Source organism: Crinia signifera, chromosome 1 (assembly GCF_055691185.1).
Source record: "Crinia signifera chromosome 1, ASM5569118v1, whole genome shotgun sequence".
Taxonomy (NCBI): Eukaryota; Metazoa; Chordata; class Amphibia; order Anura; family Myobatrachidae; genus Crinia; species Crinia signifera.
Window position 1 is genome coordinate 329,543,996 of NC_139217.1, and position 15,477 is coordinate 329,559,472.

Genomic DNA, 15,477 nt, shown 5'->3' on the forward strand with positions numbered 1-15,477 from the left:
AGTGCACTATCCCAATGTGATGTGCCTGGAGTTTGCAGCTTCCTGTGGGAAGGGTTAATGAAAAGACAGTGTGTTTTTATGTGAAGTGTGTGAAGGTTTGGAATCAATAATTCCATCTAAATCAGGCATGTCCAATGTTGGCCCTCCAGATGTTGTGAAACTACACATCCCAGCATGCTTTGCAATAGTTTTAGCATTCTCTAATAGCAAAACTGTGGCAAAGCATGCTGGGATGTGTAGTTTCACAACATCTGGAGGGCCAACGTTGGACATGCCTGATCGAAATAATTTTATAGTTGTGTACTGTATTGTCTTTTGACTCTATACAGTATATAAGGAGATGTGAGTCCTGAGTTGTAGAAAGATCTCTTCTGACTGAGAGGAAATAATGGCTTTCTTGTAAACCTCTTGTATGCATTGAATGGACTTAAACTTTCGACTTAGTCTTTTTTAAGACTTTTTTTTTTTTTTTTTTATATCAATAAACCTATTGCATGTACTAGTGTATCCATATCCGGCTAACAACAAAACTGTGCAAAATGCTATTCCATTTCCCAGCCTTCTTGGAATGAGCCTAGCATCTCCAGCCTCTTCCAGCCACCATGCAGTGCTTAGTTCAGGCCATTGACCACTTGGGAGGTGTTCAACAGCATATCCACACACACACACACAGCTGCATGCGGTTCCAGGTGATGCGTTAAAGGAACCTGGTGCTTACAGCAACATTCCCACCCACTGTGCATTGGGTGGAGTCAGTAACAGGCATTTACTGACAGTAAGAGGAAACTTACTATTGTCTCGTACCTTAGGATGCAAAACCAATCTGTGTTCACTTGGCGCATGCAGTTAGGTGGATACATTCAGAGTACCTCTTAAGGTTCACCATTCTATCTCCTTTTTTTTTTTTTTTAAGAAGCCTCTGCTCATTTGATATTCCATTAAATCGGGCCACCATTACCATGGGCAAGTTCTGTGAGCTTGGTAGCCTGGTCCCTCTGTCCTGGCAACACACCCAGTGGTACATCTTGGAGGTTCAGTAGACTAGATTTGCAAAAGTCATCTTCGCTACGTTCTTCTTAGAAATATCACAAATGTTTTACAAATCCATTGCAGACTATATGGCTCATAAGAAGGTACTACTGGCAGCTGTTCCTCAGGCATTTTTTTTCTCCATGGGAGGGTGGCTTTGAGACCTCACATAGTCTCTTTTTTTTTATGCTGAAGGAGAAGAGGGGATTTTTGCACTTAAATCTTTCATCAAGGCTTTGATGAACCAACTCTTCAGCTATGTGTAGTCTCTGTTCTCTTTCTGTGCAAGTTGTAAACTGAAAAGGAACAGGGCAGTTATAGGCACAAGTTGTCATTTATTTTTTAATTATCCTTCCTCCAAAGGGTGAAACATAACCCACCATTGTGTATTTCTACAGCCTCAAAGAAATTAATTTAATGGTAAGTACAAAAGTTTTCGGAGGCGTTAAGTTTGTGCAGTAGAGCTGTGGTCTTGCATTTTTCTGTTCAATTTAAGATCAACATTACTTGAACAAAATACTTATTGTTGCCTTGAAATGAAAAATCATGTGTCCATGTTCTAGATTCAATGGAGCTCCATATAGAAGCACCTGTCTCCTGCAGCCAACTAGCAGTGCTTTAGTGAACACCACAGAATGGGTGAGTGTTAAGCCACTGTGTGACTGTAAATACAAATGTTAAAATACAGACCTCTGTGTTGAGTTGTCCTAAAAATTGTCCGGTTTATTACATATTTTTTTGTTCTTTACTTTGAATCCATAGCCGCCATTTGTTGTAACACTAGATGAGGTGGAGCTTGTACACTTTGAGAGAGTCCAGTTTCACTTGAAGAATTTTGACATGGTCATAGTTTACAAAGATTACAACCATAAGGTCACAATGATCAATGCCATCCCTGTGGCATCGCTGGACCCAATCAAGGAGTGGTTAAAGTGAGTATATCTAGGATAAGATTTTGAAGCGCAAATAGTCCTACTAATGAATTAAGTTTTCTTCTTCGGACCAGGTATCATCTAGGGATGTGTAACTTTCTGTCACTTGCCAACCCTGAGGAAATGTGTAGTGATTAATTTCAGTCCAGTGCTTTAGGTGGGGATGTGATCACCCGAGAGCTGTTTTTTAAGGTTTTAATATACAGTACATTAATTAAGGACTGATTCCCAAGAATAAAATTGATTAGTCTCTCACTTGAAGTGTACATTGTTACTCTTTGCACAGTGCACATAAAGCTTACAAATTAAATTTTGCTGAAAGTACGGTCAGTGTGTCAAGTGAGTTCTATTAGCCATATTTTTGTGACAAACTTACTATAGGTTTTCCCTTTTCTTGATGATAGAATTTTGATCACTGCATAGTGACTTTGGCAGGTGTTTTAGGTGGTAGGATAGATTTGAGCTGTCAGTGGTAGGATGTCATTGGATGATTGAGGCAAAAACTACATGTCCACACATTTTTATTATTACTGTACTAAATCGTTAGTTTTAAATAGCCATTGATTGGCTGTAAGAATGGAGCTCCATGAAAGGGACTTCCAATGGTTTACTCTAAGTCCGTAATAAGTGCATACTTCTCACAAAAGTACATTTCTATATTCCGTGTAATACTCTCTAGACGTGCATTATTTGGCCTTTTCAAGTATTCACTTTTTTTTTTCTTCACTCAGTTCATGTGATCTCAAGTACACAGAGGGAGTTCAGTCATTGAACTGGACTAAAATCATGAAAACCATTGTGGATGACCCAGAGGGGTTCTTCGAGCAGGGTGGATGGTCTTTCCTTGAACCTGATGGAGAGGTGAGCCAAGAATGCAACTTTATTTGAAATCAAAACAATATATTTTTCCACTGTTTTTCACTCATTTCCTTCTGTGAATACATTGTGTGCTGTGCACCTCAGGGCAGTGATGCAGAAGCTGGTGGTTCGGAATCTGAAATAGAAGATGAGACCTTCAACCCCACTGAAGATGAATATGAGGAAGAAGAGGAAGACAGTGATGAAGATTATTCTGATGAGACCGAAGAGTCTGGTACGTATTACAGAGTAAGGTGGTTACTGGAGCTGTAGCAAGTCATGTGTGCATGGCATTAAAAGAAACTATTTTCTCCTATGCCCTTTTCACATATAAAAGCCCATGTCCATCTGCTTGTTTTCAGACCTATATGTGATGCCACAACTCTGTATAGCCTGCAGTTCTGACCACTCTCAATCAACTTAGCTTACGTACAAAGGCTCTATTGTCAACCATTTATGCCTATTAGTCTAAAATTTGGGGGTTCTGACAAATGCCCAATGGAGTCGCCCGTAGATCTATGTGCCTGGTCATGCACAAAGGTTATTTGGTTTGGTAGCTCACAGGGAGGGTTTTTGAGGTGGTATAAGGAAGTTATTACACATAGGTACTGGCTGTCATGCAATAAGTTAGGCACCCGGTATAAAGGTAATTAAACTTGTGCTGACTGAAATATAATTTCTGCTTCTTTTCCCAGTCTTTAGTGAAGACTCTCTAGGCAGTGATGAAGAGAGTGGAAAAGATTGGGATGAACTAGAAGAAGAAGCTAAAAAAGGTATTTGGAATGATGAAAAGTATTGTAAAGTGACGAATACTGGTATTTATAGATGAACATAAAAATATGCCCACTGTTGTGAGCCTTGCATAAAGCAAACTGACAAAGAATGGCATCCTAGGACGTCCTTCTTCTCTGGGCGCTAGTGAACACAAAAGTATATTAATTTATCTGACAATTGTAAGTCCGTATCGATGGTGGCTATCCCTGCTGCATGTGAAATTGGGATTAGAAGATTGCTTGAATTCACAGTATGAATCAAAACCATGCGTTGCTAAAATATCAATGGCAGTATACACAATTGAGATCAATTAATAATTACATTTATTTAATATTTAAACATACATATGTTAATTTTGTAAAAGGAAAAAGCAAATCAATAAAAACATTTAATTAGTGAAACATGGGTAGTTATAGTTAAATGATTGAGATTTGGTATTTGTGACTAGATGAGCCACAGTAATGTCCTTGCAAGGAAAGTACTATAATGCCGGCGTCCTGACAATAGTTTCAGTTAATTAATAATCCTTTAAGGATAAGATATACCGCACTTTGTTAGATGGTATAATTTTGCGGCTTTCTTTCTAGGTCCATAAATGTTGGACACTCACTGCGCAGAGTGACCAATTAAGGCAGCATAGGCATGAACAGTGTAAAACTTGATTAAGTACAACAATTCCGACGAACAGTAATTATCTAACGTATCTAAAGCCTCGTTTTAGTGGCTCTCAACATTCATACGAGGTGGAAGGAGCAGACCTGTGGCATTGGGCTTGGGGTGGGGAGGCATCCGGAGGTTCATTTAGACTGAACTGTGGCGAACGTGGAGTAGCTCCGGAGGGGAGGAGTTTGGCACCTTCTCCTTCCGTGGTGTACTTGTACCAAGGAAACCAACGGTGGTGTAGGGGGGAGGGTCTGGATGAGAGAGGAAGGGCATTGGTTTCCATAAGGTAGTGATGGTTGGTTTTCAGGATAATGGGGGGATGGGGGAGAGGATTGTTTCCATTGCTGAGCCAAATTAGCACGTGCAGCGATGAGAATGTGCCCAAGGACATATGTCTTCTGTGTTGGGACATCCTGGGGGTATATATGAAAGAGCGATACTCGGAGAGGGAATGATAGCAATCTGGAGGACCGTAGAGATCAAATTAAAGACCCCCTCCCAGTACTCCTGGAGTTTTGGACAGGACCAAAAGATGTGGTATATGTTCCCCACACATCCACACTGCCTCCAGCACTGATTAGAGCATGATGGCCAAAAAGTGTGAGGGCGATCAGGGGTTGAGTAGAGTCTGTTAATGAGCTTGATGTGCATCTCAGTGTGGTTTAGGCAGCGGGACATTGTGTAGGAAGATAAAAATATTTTGTGCCATTGGGCAGGTGACAGAGGTCCGCCTAGATCCGACTCCCATTTTCTATGGGCTGAGGTCTTGGTGAACTCAGAAGGGGTCACCAAGGCCTTGTACCAAAATGAGATGTCCCCTCTGGAGTGCACCATGCTAGGTCTGGCGAGAACTACCTGAGAAAGGGCATTTGGGGAGGAGTAATTATGGAAATGGGTTTTCCACCAGTGGGCAAGCTGCAGATAATGGTAGTGTTCCGATTTGGGGAGTGAGTATTGATGCTGGAGGGAGGTGAAGGGGACCATGGAGTGAGCGTCCAGGGCGTCACCTAAGGCGATAATCCCGCAGGCTCTCCAGGTCGCCAGTCGGAGGTTGGGAATTAACTTCGCCAGTGTGGTGATAGGCAGGGTGGCAATGAGGGAGTTTGGAGGAGGGAGCTTAGTAGTAAGTTGGTCCCATGTGTGGAGGGATGCTTTAGTGGATGGGAGTAGGTTCGGGAGGGTGGGTCTAACGTGTTTCGGGATCTTGAGGAGGTCTGAAAGTGGGATCTGTTGGGAGTGGGTCTGTTCGATGGTTACCCATGCCCTAGGGGTACTAAGGTCATTGTAGTGCTTAAGTGGAGCTAGCAGGCATGCTGAGTGATATTGGAAAAAGTCAGGGAGGTCGAGTCCCCCGAAGGCTTTGGGGATCGACATCTTCGAGCGAGCCATCGCAGGGGGTTTCCCCGCCCAGACATACTTTGTCAGAATAGTGGTGGCAAGTTGTAAGGACTTTTTAGGGAAGATATAGGGGATGGTGCGGAACAGGTACATTAGTTTAGGGAGTAGCGACATCTTAAAAGCCACCATGCGTCCCAACCAGGAGATTTCAAATGATAGCCAGGACTTGGATAAGGCAGCAAGGGAAGTGAGGAGGGGGGATAGGTTGGCGTCAAAGACCTTTGCCATGAGAGGTGTGATATGGATGCCTAGGTATTTTATTGAGTCGGTTTGCCAGTTGTATTTGTATGTATGCTTCAGTTGGGGCAGTGAGTTGGCGAGGTTTATCGGGAGGGCGTCTGTTTTAGTGGTGTTAAGCTTGTAGTAGGAAGCAGCACTATAGGAAGACAATGTTGAGTGGAGAAATGGAAGGGTGGTAATAGGGTTGGTCACGAAAAGAAGTATGTCATCCACGAATAGGCTGAGTTTGTGGTTGACAGGGCCCGTGTGCAGACCTGGGATGTTTGGGTCATGTCGAATGGAGATTGCTAAAGGTTCTATGGAAAGGACAAAGATTAACGGGGAGAGGGGGCAGCCCTGTCTGGTGCCGTTAGAAATTTTAAACGGATCGGATATAAAACCATTGGTGAACACCCGTGCCGAAGGGGAACCATACAACAACAGGATCGATGTGAGAATACGATCTCTGAAGCCAAAGCGTGACGGGGACTTTTTCAAGACTCGCATAGAGCAAAGCCACACATTTATTTGGTCGTAGGCTGTCCTAATTCTAACTAGCATTACTTGCTCTCTGCTCACTGTGAAACGTCATCATGGATTGAGATTTTAACATTTTAGTTGCAGCCATTTTTACACAGAACTTGAATGTTAGTTCCAATGTGTGAATAAACATTTTAGCAGCTTAAAATTACTATATTGGCTGTTATGTTAGTGCCTAGTAGGACCTGTATTTGCTTTTATTTTTAATGCCCACATTTTACATAGCTGTGCACACCTGTTGAAGGATACCACCCACATGTGCTAAAGGAGCTAGTTAAGATTGGTGGAAACCAGGTGTAATGCAACCAAACAGAATATGAACAAGCATTCCATGCAGAAAGGTCTGGACTTCTGGGGTCAGTGCCATCCTCAAGTGGTGCTTGACATTGAACTTCCTTTAATGGAATTTGGAAAAACTACCACCTCAGAGATGAAAGACTAACAAAATGAATTCCCTTCCCCCAAGTGATGTCTTAATTTTTTCACTATTTAATAAGGCGTAGACCATGATAGGCCCTGTTAGGAATGAAGATGTTCTACAAGACGGCCTCCAAATTCCAGTTGTTGCTATCACCTTGGGGAAGTGGAGTTGGAAACCGGGATAATTGCTGTGATGCTGTGTAGCAGTTAAATGGTTAAATAAACTTAAATCACAAGGGAGTACACCAAAAGAGAATTCTATATGGTCCTATCCAACATCTTGAAATGGGGGATAAGTACAGCAGCCTACTAGTAACCCAGAATGTATCTGGCTTGGGACAATTTTCATCCAAACCATCGGGCCGAGAATTCGTCCAAATCTGATGTTTGACATCCCATCTGACCTGATGCGCGGTCCTGTGCACATGGGGTTGGACCCTACAGACTGAATCTGCTGCAGGTTAAAGCTACCCATTAGCAGCACATCGCGGGTGCTTTTTAGCACCCACGATGCGTTGGTCTGATCCGTAGGTGGCACTCAATTTTGTGCAGGGTTGGGCAGCCTCGGGTTCCGGGCTGTGCAGAGTTCTCACTGCTAGGCAAATTCCTGGGTGAAGCCGTTCGTTCTACCCGATAATTTTGCCTTTTCAACATTTTTTTTTCAGTGGGAACAGGTCAACACGAGTCAGCATACAAGGGTCTCATATGCGGATCTCCGACCCTGCTTTTTACCAGGGTTGGAGACCCGTGTTGACCTATTCACACTTAAAAAAAAGAAATCTGTGTTGAAAGGCAAGTTACCGGGTCGACATGCTTAACCTGGGATTTTGCCTAGCTGTGAGAACCAGGGTATTAAGGTCACACACAAACTGCATACTACTATAAAGTATGGCCAGTGTGTAAATTCCTGTATTAGAATGTCCCAAACAGTACCTAGATTTAATAGGTATAAATTACAGATGCAACTTTCAGTGCTATAAAGTGTAGTGGAGAAGGATCTCAGTAGGAATAGAAGGCCTTTTCCAGCAACTCGGGATGCCTGTTCTGCAGCAGAATATGCCTGATATCTGCAATGGGAAAGACTCAGTGGGCAGGAGGAAATGAGGTGCAGGGAGTGCTGCTTCTCCTAGGCCAGTGGTTCTCAAACCCTCAGGACCCCACACAGTTTCTGGGTCACCCGACAGGTGCTTGCATTACTGACTGACACATTTTAAGAACCACAGGTTCAGCTAATTATTTCACTTGATTCTGTGAGGAGACCTGCAAAACATGCACTATGTGGGATCCTGAGGACAGAGTTGGAGAACCTGTGTCCTAGACCACCGAACAATGGGACAGAAATCTGCTCCGGAGTCGTCCTTTGCTTCCGAGAGCTGTACAGTTAGCCCAGTCAATCGCAGTCCATGCCGCTATCCTCTTACAAGGAAATGAGTGAGTGGTGCCTATGACTAGTAAAGTCTTGAATCCACTATCTATACCTAGTCTTCTCCATTAAAGGGCTCCTGAGGTGTACAGTTCTGAAATATGCAGATAATTTGATAGTCAGCATGGTTTTATAAAGTACTAGCCATGGCTAACAAATGTGGTTTTCATTTATGAATGGTTCCGTTTCAACATGACTCTCTTTAATGTTCAATATGTTGGCATTGTAATATGGTACATACATACATACATACATACATACATACATACATACATACATACATACATACATACATACATACATACATACATACTAGAGGGCAATGCATGTGTATTGGTAGAATTAGTTAAATGAAAAACTGAAGTGCAAATGGTAAACTGAACATTGGTGCTCTATAGGAATGAATATTTCAGTAACAGTACTGACCGATGTATCCACATACATTTATGATCCATGTGATACAAGTCGCATAATACATAACCTGCAAGCTCTGTGTGATTCTGTAGTGCCAGGCAAGACATTTTTCATGACTTTTCCAATAAAATCCTATTATCCTTATTTGCAAAATGGAGTGATTAGTAGACAAAAACAGCTTTTGCTGTTTTTCCTGGAAAACACTAGCCTACGCATTACGTAAGCAGAAACCGCTGCCGACACACGCTGAATATAGGCGGGATGCATGTTTGTGTTAGCAGAAGCTGCTTGTGCGTCCAATAACTCCATTTTTTAAAATGGGAAAAAGTCACATAAAAGTTGCCCAGAGCTACCTAGTAGCACAATGGTGTGGCAAAATTAGGTCTGTTTTTATGGGAAATGATTTGTGACTAATGGTGCATCTTCCCTGCAGCTGACCGTGAAAGTCGTTATGAGGAGGAGGAAGAACAGACTATAAGTAAGAAGAGGAAGCACATTGGACATGTTCCCACCCCATCAAAAAAGAGGAGGAAGTGACCCCAGTGCTAATACGTCCCTCCAATCCACTCACACTCTTTCTACAGTTTCTTTTAGTTTTGCTTTCTTTGAAGAAAATCCTGCTCCCGCTTCTCATTCCTCCTTGTAGCTCTTCCCTGAATTCAGAATGTCATTCATTTGCCCTGCGAGTCTGTGGTGCATCACTTGTGCTTTTGCTGCTACAGACTGCTGACATGCTATGTGATGGTGAAATGGACCAAGATGGCATTATTTTACTACTTCTCCTCTTAGCTTTCATGAAACTGGACTGGTCAATGTGGAAACCATAATGCATTTTCATTACCCATTAAAAAAACTGACTCTACTTTTTACCTGAATTTAACATTGTCATTGTATCTATAATTCCTCCCATTGCTCATGGACTCTGTGATGCTGTGTAGCAGTTAAATGGTTAAAAAAAGTGGCCCTGCCAGTCTATAGTGCTGGGTGATTTGCATATCTCCTCCTGTGCATTTGACCAATTCCCTTGCCTCACCCAGTAGCTTGCCGTTTTATTTCTTGTGCTTTCTTGTAAAATGTAACTTACGAAATGTTATCTTGTTAAAGTATCACCTACGTACGTCCTCACTCTGGCTGCTTTTCTTTTCATACTTCACCCTCTCTATCGGCTAATAGAGATTATTTCCTCGTCCTTGTCCCATCTTGGTTTTATTTTCATTGTCTGCTTTCTAATTTCTCTTTCTCTAGCAGTGAGGTGTAAATGGTGTTTTTCAGAATTTGGAGAAATGTAAACAAATAAAAACTTTTTGTACCTTTTTTTTTTTTTTCCTCTACCCCTCCCGTTTGCTATTTTTTGAGATTGTGGTAGTTTCAGACCATTTTTATTAAACACTCAAATTGTGTTGAACAGCACTTGTAAATGACACCTGGATTGTTCAGTCCTGTTCGAAACAATAAAATGAGATTCCTCAGGGATACAATGCCACTTGGTGTGTGGGTTCTGTTTTGACTATTTACGGCTTCAAAATGATTCAACCTGACCCATGTTTTTCAGTTTATTTACATATTAATGTAATCACCGTCAGTTAGAATTACAAATAAGTTTCATAGTTAGCAAAATATAGCTGACCTGTTTATTGTTTGAATGAGAACATTTATGTTACATACCTTCCAGAAAAGACAAATGGTACATTTTTCTCCATATGCATTTGTTATATTTACCGCATTTGTACTTGCTATGCTTTAGGAGCCAGGGCAGAAAAACATTATATTATCCCGTTTTCCCCATTAAACGACATCAGCGTTGGTACAGGACCTCCCTTTTTTTTATTTTTTTTACTACTGTATTTGTCGTCTTAACCACATCCTCCATTTACCTGTGTAATACTGCTCGGTTTCTATGCATGATTTCTGTGATTGAAAAATTGCCAGTAAGACACAGTTGGAACATTTAGGGTAGATAAATGGTTAATCATTGGAAAGATAGATAAGTGGGTAGGGAGATAGATAGATGGTAAATCATTAGATAGGTGGGTGTGTGAAGCTCAAAACCTGTAAAATATATATGGTGATCCCTCACTCCTTGTATAATAGTGCAGCTCGGCCAGCGGGGAGATGTTCTTCTTGGGACCCACATCATTTTTACAGTGAGCGCAATAGTTGGGATGTTAGGTAGACAAATGGTTAATCATTGGAAAGACAGAAAGATAGGTAAGTGTGTAAGGACATAGATGGTATATCATTAGGTAGGTGTGTGTGAAGCGCAATACCTGTAAAAGATAGGTGGGTGAGCCCTCACTCCTTGTATAATATTGCAGCTCAGCCAGCAGGGAGTTGTTGTTCTTGGGACCCACATTTTTTCCCACTGAACGCAATACAGATAAATAAGATACATATAGATGAATAGATAGATCGATAGCTGGGTGGATGATTAGGTAGATAAATGGTTAATCATTGGAAAGACAAAGATAGGTAAGTGGGTAGGGAGATAGATGGTAAATCATTAGATATATACATCGTTTGGTATATAGACAGGTGGGTGTGTGAAACGCAATACCTGTAAAAGATAGGTGGGTGATTCCTCACTCCCTGTATAATAGTGCAACTCGGCCAGCAGGGAGTTGTTCTTCTTGTGGCCCACATATTTTCCACTGAACGCGATACAGATAGATATAGATGAATAGATAGATCGATTTTTTGGGTGGCTGGGTGGGTTAGGTAGATAAATGGTTAGTCATTGGAAAGACAGATAAGCGGGTAGGGAGATAGATGGTAAATCATTAGATAGGTAGGTGTGAAGCACAATACCCGTAAAAGATTGGTGGGTGATCTCTCACTCCTAGTATAATAGTGCAGCTTGGCCAGCAGGGAGTTTTTATTCTTAGGATCCACATTTTTCGCCTTCATCCACTAAGTGTCACTGGAGTTACACTGGGGGGGTGTTTCCTGGGTTTTTATGCAATATTAGGGCTAAAGCAGCAAGATTTGCCTTTGAGGACAGGCAGATAGTTGCTGCTACTATCTGCCTGTGATGCTGGAGCCTGCCAGAGGAAGCCGGCTGCTGCTACGGTATGCTCTCGGCTCCCTTGCTGAAGAGACCACCATTATTTTTAAATCTGGCGCCATTTTGGAGATGGAGCTGCCAGGTGGGAGGTGGAGTCACTGTGCGGTGCTCACAGCTGCCCTGGCGTTACTAGCAAGTCACGGCGGCCATTTTCTTTGTGCTTTGGCACCACTGACCATGCTGCTGGAGGCTCCTCCTTGCTGGGAGAAGCATGGAAGGCTCCTGACAAAAGATTAATTATGTCTAAGAGGTTTGTTAATATGTATCCCATGCCTGAGGAACATGTGAAATTATGGGAAAAGGTTCCCTTGGTAGATGCACCTGTAGCTACAGGAGATTGTCCAAGGCTTTAAGGATCCAGTGGATAAAAAAAGTGGAAGAATTCCTCAAGGCGGTCTTTGAAGGAGTGGGTTTCACACTTCTTCCCATTATTGCCTCTGCCTGGGTTTCCAAGGCAATGATTAAGTGGGCTGAAGCTTAGGGAGTCTGCTCCAGCCTGATTCAGAGGCTTTTGCACTGGCTGAAAAGCTAAGAAGTGCTGCAGAGTACATTTGTGGACGCTAGGATGGCGTCTAAGGTTTCCACCACATCTGTATCAGCGACGAGAGCCCTTTGGCTTAAGGCCTGGAAAGCAGACACCGAATCTGAGAAGTCGCTTGAAGCTATAGCTTTTAAAGGAGACTTGCTTTTTGGGTCAGAGCTTGAATACATTATAAAGCAGGCTACTGGAGGGAAGAGTACTTTTGGTACTTGTTTCCTAGCACGGCGCCAGCGATTTTAATTGCATGCATCGGGACCTAAAAAAATCGATGGACGCGATTTTTACATTGGAAGCAATGTAAAATGGTCCCTGAGACCCGATTTTACATTGGGCCCAGACCCCAATTTTCATTGCATACCCCCCCTCATGGGTCAAATGCCCCCCCCCCCCATTGTTAATGCCACCCCAGTATTGATGCCAACCCGAGGCTGCGAGGTGCGGCGATATGTGTCCGACCTTTTCATACCCCCACTATCCACGTCGGCGTGGAGTTGATTTTATAAAATGTGGCGAGCTCGAAGCGTGGCGAGCGGACGTGCATTACTTCACAGGTATTACGCGTCCCCTCGCGGGGCTCGCCACACTTTATATAATCAACTCGACGTGGCTAGTGGGGGTATGAAAGGTCAGAGGACGCATACCGCCGCCCCTCACGGGCTCGCTTCTGGCTGGCGACAATACTGGGGTGGCGTTAACAATGGGGGACCATTTCACATACACAATACTCAGTAGGGTGCCTATACAATCAAAAATCGGGGCCATTGGCCCATTTAACCTTGTACCCTATGTAAAATCGCGTCGGTCGCATCGCATGCCATTATAATGGCATGTGATCAACGCGATTTTCTCATTGACGGCTAATTTAACATTACGCCCTATGTAAAATCCCCTATGTATTCGGTCGCATCGCATGCCATTATAATGGCATGCGATGGACGCGATCAACGCGATTTTCTCATTGACGGCAAAAAAGGCTAAAAATAGCCAAATATTGGGTCAATCACGTCTAGACATGTATCATTGGGCGTGTCAAATTGCCTCCACTCCTCAGTCAAGGCCTGGTCAGCTGTCAATAAGGTCAGCCAAAATGGGTTTAGTTTCCACAAGCGGGTGTTTTTCGATACTTGACCCTCTAACACTACAAGTATTGTATTTCTAGTATCCAAAGGACTAAATCAGGGGACAATAGTGACAGAGCAATCCTCAAGAGTGTATTAAAGCTGGAGGAGTGACAAGAATAATGCCATTGTAACGGATGTCTGACTCTCCAAATGTCCACCAGACCCAATTCAGTTACCAGGGCCTCAAATGGGGTACCATTAGAGTGGAAGGGGGGGGGGGGGGGTTGGTCTGAGTTAGGGTCTCATTCCGTTTGTCAAGGAATTTATCCATGTATTTGCTGATGTCTCCCACAAACAGGACAGACGTATCTGGTGATGTGGAGACAAACGTCACTGCATGTTTGAGCACTTCATTACTGTATGGAGGTGGTACATAAACAGCTAGGATATGGCTTAGTTTGTGATTACATGGGCCCTAAGGAAGACATATTGTCCGTAGTAATCAATTTGGCTGTGCACTAAATGGAAATTAACTGACTTTTTTACTAGAATGGACACCCCTCTAGCATTATTAGAGAAAGTGGAGTGGTATAAGGAATCGACACACGGTTTTTAAAGGCCTAGATTCTTGGTACCCATGAGGTGTGTTTCTAAAAGGCACACAATATCCGCCCTGTATTTTTTGACCTGTGAGAGTACTAGGGCTGATTTAACCCGATCATTCATGCCTCGCACATTCCAACTGAGTATATTAAGGCCATTTGCTGTCACTGTCGTGATTGAATGTAATAGTGACAAACCAAGAGAAGAGTCACTGTAGGACTCACAGACAAAGAATATTGGAAACAGTAGTCAACATTCCCCCCTCCGTATATGTTTCAGATATAGCCGCTCCCATCTGGCCAGAAATTCCATATAAGGAGGCATATACAAATATATCCCCCCTGTGCCTACATAGTAATGTTCAGCACTGCTGTCATATCTATATATCTATCTATCTATCTATCACAGAGACACGAGTAAAAAACAACATAACAAAACCACCCGCAACTTCCCACCTTCTCCCCACCCTGCATATCCATTAAAACCAGATACACCTTAGCAAAGATACCTTTTATATGAAAGTCTCATCATACAGCACTCATCATTGAGTACCATCCTTGGTCAGCTCAAAAGGACGGCAAAAGGACCATCATTGGGCTAACAGTATCTCAGCACCTCCTTGATCAACATTGTTTGACATTTGATTTGTAGGTTTGTCTGGTTCTCTGGTGCCAGTTAGCACTCCTTTCAACCTCCTGATATAAAGACAAGGTCTGCATCTGGTTCCTTGTTTTCACTCTTAAGTTCTTTCTATGAGCCTTTGGGGATTTTACAATTGTTTTATTGGTCCCCATCTGAGCTATTAAGGTATTGCCCTGAATGGGAGTGAGTCACTCTTACCTATTTCTGCTTGTCCACTCCCTGAGGGGGCGATCAGGAATGAACAAAGAGTTTAGCTTTTGGCTGCATTGTAGTAATGCATTCAGTAGTTTTAGATGATTTATGCTTCTACACCTGGTCTCTTTACCACAAATTGTTTGAAAAGCAATAGGTGCCCAGTTACTCGCGTGCTTGCTGACGCAATTGAACATTGCCCTGTGTAAAGTTATAGGGGCTTGCCAGTGAGTGTGGGTGCAAAAATAATGAAACACCCTCTTAATGTCTTTCCACTGTTCCTTCTTTTAACTCGGAGGTCAGGGTACAGGGGTAAACTATCCCAAATAGGGTAAAAAGGAAATTCCTGGGTGTAATGGATGGTCGCGCACAGGGAAATTTTAATGCATGGGCTTATTGGGCAGCTGCCCTAGGCCCCTCAATTCTAGGGGCCTTTGAGCAGGGGTTTGATGGTGCCTGAAGATTTTTTTGTGAAATCTCTACCGGCCTGCAGCCAAACAGTTAATGGCTGTAAGACTGCGGGAAGTTATGATATTTTAGGGGCCCCGTTGCTTTGCTTTGCCTAGGGCATGCATATTAATCTACAGTATATGCATACCCTGCTGTGTCTCGGCAGCGCCACTGTCCATTAAACCCAGGAATTTAATTTCATTGCATATAGAATCTATATATATATAGATTCTATATGCATGCCCGGCTGCGTGTGT

General features: G+C 42.8%; 1 protein-coding gene across 1 annotated transcript in view; it reads left to right on the top strand.

The window, feature by feature from the left end:
- SUPT16H (SPT16 homolog, facilitates chromatin remodeling subunit) overlaps window positions 1–10,153 on the top strand; it is a 31,655-nt gene extending 21,502 nt beyond the window's left edge. The window contains exons 21-26 of the mRNA XM_083144967.1: window positions 1,593–1,668; window positions 1,792–1,961; window positions 2,693–2,822; window positions 2,925–3,054; window positions 3,515–3,592; window positions 9,104–10,153. Coding sequence (XP_083001093.1) covers window positions 1,593–1,668; window positions 1,792–1,961; window positions 2,693–2,822; window positions 2,925–3,054; window positions 3,515–3,592; window positions 9,104–9,207 — 688 coding nt within the window. The 3' untranslated portion in view covers window positions 9,208–10,153. The remainder of the gene's footprint in view (window positions 1–1,592; window positions 1,669–1,791; window positions 1,962–2,692; window positions 2,823–2,924; window positions 3,055–3,514; window positions 3,593–9,103) is intronic.
- The last annotated feature ends 5,324 nt before the right edge of the window (window positions 10,154–15,477 follow it).